Consider the following 1,824-nt stretch of genomic DNA (forward strand, 5'->3'; position numbering starts at 1 on the left):
CTGTTCTAAAAAGTAGGAAATACAACTTTGTGCAATTTAGATATGCGTTACATGCTACATATGCATGAACCTACAACATTATATTTGTCCTCGTTTTATGGTGAGATTCAATCAGTTATCATATGAAATTTACTTGATCAAGGGAGTAAACAAGAAAACAATATTATTATAGAAAAGATAGCAAAACAATGAAAGTACAGTTCAAAGTCTTATTACAATGTAACATTTGACAAACCGATTGTGAACTCCTATCAACGTTCAAGTACAGTTTTATTCTGGAAGAGAAACAATGATGATGTGTTCATGGAACCAGGGCGTAAATGAATAGCTCAAACACACATTTATATGGAGGAATGGTGGATAAGTACAAACCATTTGCAATGCTATTGAGATACAAGTCTTGAAATTAACAGAACCTACAATGTTTTTGGCATTGCTCCAAGCCTAAGTTCAAGATCTAATTCTTCAATTGGGGAGCTAGGACAAAGTTTTAGTACCTTTGCACCATTCGGCTTCTCATCACCATCATATTTGTCAACTTCTTGAAGCTTTTCATGGGACGAATAAAGAACCAAAGAAGATGCCTCCAAATCAACTGTTTTTCTCTTACACGTAGCTTGGAAAATTTCATCATCGTCACTAGCACCGAAATCCCTTCTTGTCCGGCAACCAAGAACACTAAGCTTCAGTTCACATCTCCCGCCATCCAATTCCATTTTAGAACACATCTTTTCTTTTGGTCTAGCATCTTGGGATAATTGAGAAGCATCTAGAATCACCTCTTTCTTACCATAATCAATATTGTAAGCTTGAAGCGAGGAGATTGGAGTACTCGAGACTTGTTCGCCCCAAACAGTTCTTCTGGTTGCAGCTTGAACATAAGATCTAGAAGGACACGGAAGAACACTGCATATGAGATTAGGGTTAGTCTCAGTGCTAGAAGCACTTGATTTTACACCATAGGCCTGCTGCAAAGCGGCAATTTGAGGAGGGCACGGCTGGATCAAGTAGCTTTGATGGTCTGACATGATTTGGTTATCGGTTTCACCATCATCAGCCACCCCTGCAAGCTTGAGCCTTGCCCTATCCCTCCTGTGCACGTTCATGTGCCCACCGAGTGCTTGGGCTGACCGGAACTCCCTGCCACAAAAGCTGCAGGAGTAGGATCTCGGTGGCCAGATGTAACCTCCGAGATGCCCTGCAGAGTCCTCGTCGAAGGCACGCTCCTCCCATGACCCGTAGTAGGATGCCGAGCTGCTACCTCCTCTGCCGACGGCGATTGCGGTGGTAAAGAGAGCCTCCTTATGATCACTCAGTTTTCTTCTATTCAGCATCCAGTATCTTGCTGGATCCATGATACAACACTAACCTCACAGCTGAAATCTTCACACAAACAAAAGAGCTCACAATTGAGATAAATCCTAGATGCAGAGGCGAGGCTTCAGAATCGATCCTAGCTAGGTGAAGCACAATAAGAGTGAATATGAGAATCTAGCTAAAAAGAGGAAGAACAATGGAAGAGGAGAAAGAAGTTGCAAGGGAGGTGAGGAGGTTTGCTTGATATACATGCTTGTCTTTATGGATCGGTACTGACTGGTTTTTTTTCCCTTGTCTGTAGTACTAGCTAGCTACGTACTAGTCCTCCAACCAATATTTGTGACCGACGAGGGCCCGCACATCTTCTGACTTTGTAACGGAAAGTACTCGAACTGTTTCTGGAGTAACAAAAGTGCCATCATATTGAATATCTAGTTTGTGACATCGATACTTGTGAGTGAATCCTACTATTTATAAGAACGAATGCATTTAATTTGTCTCTCAAAA

General features: G+C 41.8%; 1 protein-coding gene across 1 annotated transcript; it reads right to left on the reverse strand.

The window, feature by feature from the left end:
* Positions 1 to 200: 200 nt before the first annotated feature.
* On the reverse strand, positions 201 to 1,526 carry LOC112887844 (probable transcriptional regulator RABBIT EARS). Its single transcript, XM_025954122.1, has one exon. It carries the CDS (start codon positions 1,353 to 1,355, stop codon positions 417 to 419), a length of 939 nt encoding a protein of 312 aa, XP_025809907.1. The 5' UTR covers positions 1,356 to 1,526; the 3' UTR covers positions 201 to 416.
* Positions 1,527 to 1,824: the final 298 nt, after the last annotated feature.

This window comes from Panicum hallii, chromosome 3 (genome assembly GCF_002211085.1).
Source record: "Panicum hallii strain FIL2 chromosome 3, PHallii_v3.1, whole genome shotgun sequence".
In the NCBI taxonomy this organism is placed as follows: Eukaryota; Viridiplantae; Streptophyta; class Magnoliopsida; order Poales; family Poaceae; genus Panicum; species Panicum hallii.

Excerpts from the sequence above, each read along its gene's own strand:
- LOC112887844 (XM_025954122.1), bottom strand. The coding sequence starts at position 1,355 with ATGGATCCAGCAAGATACTGGATGCTGAATAGAAGAAAACTGAGTGAT.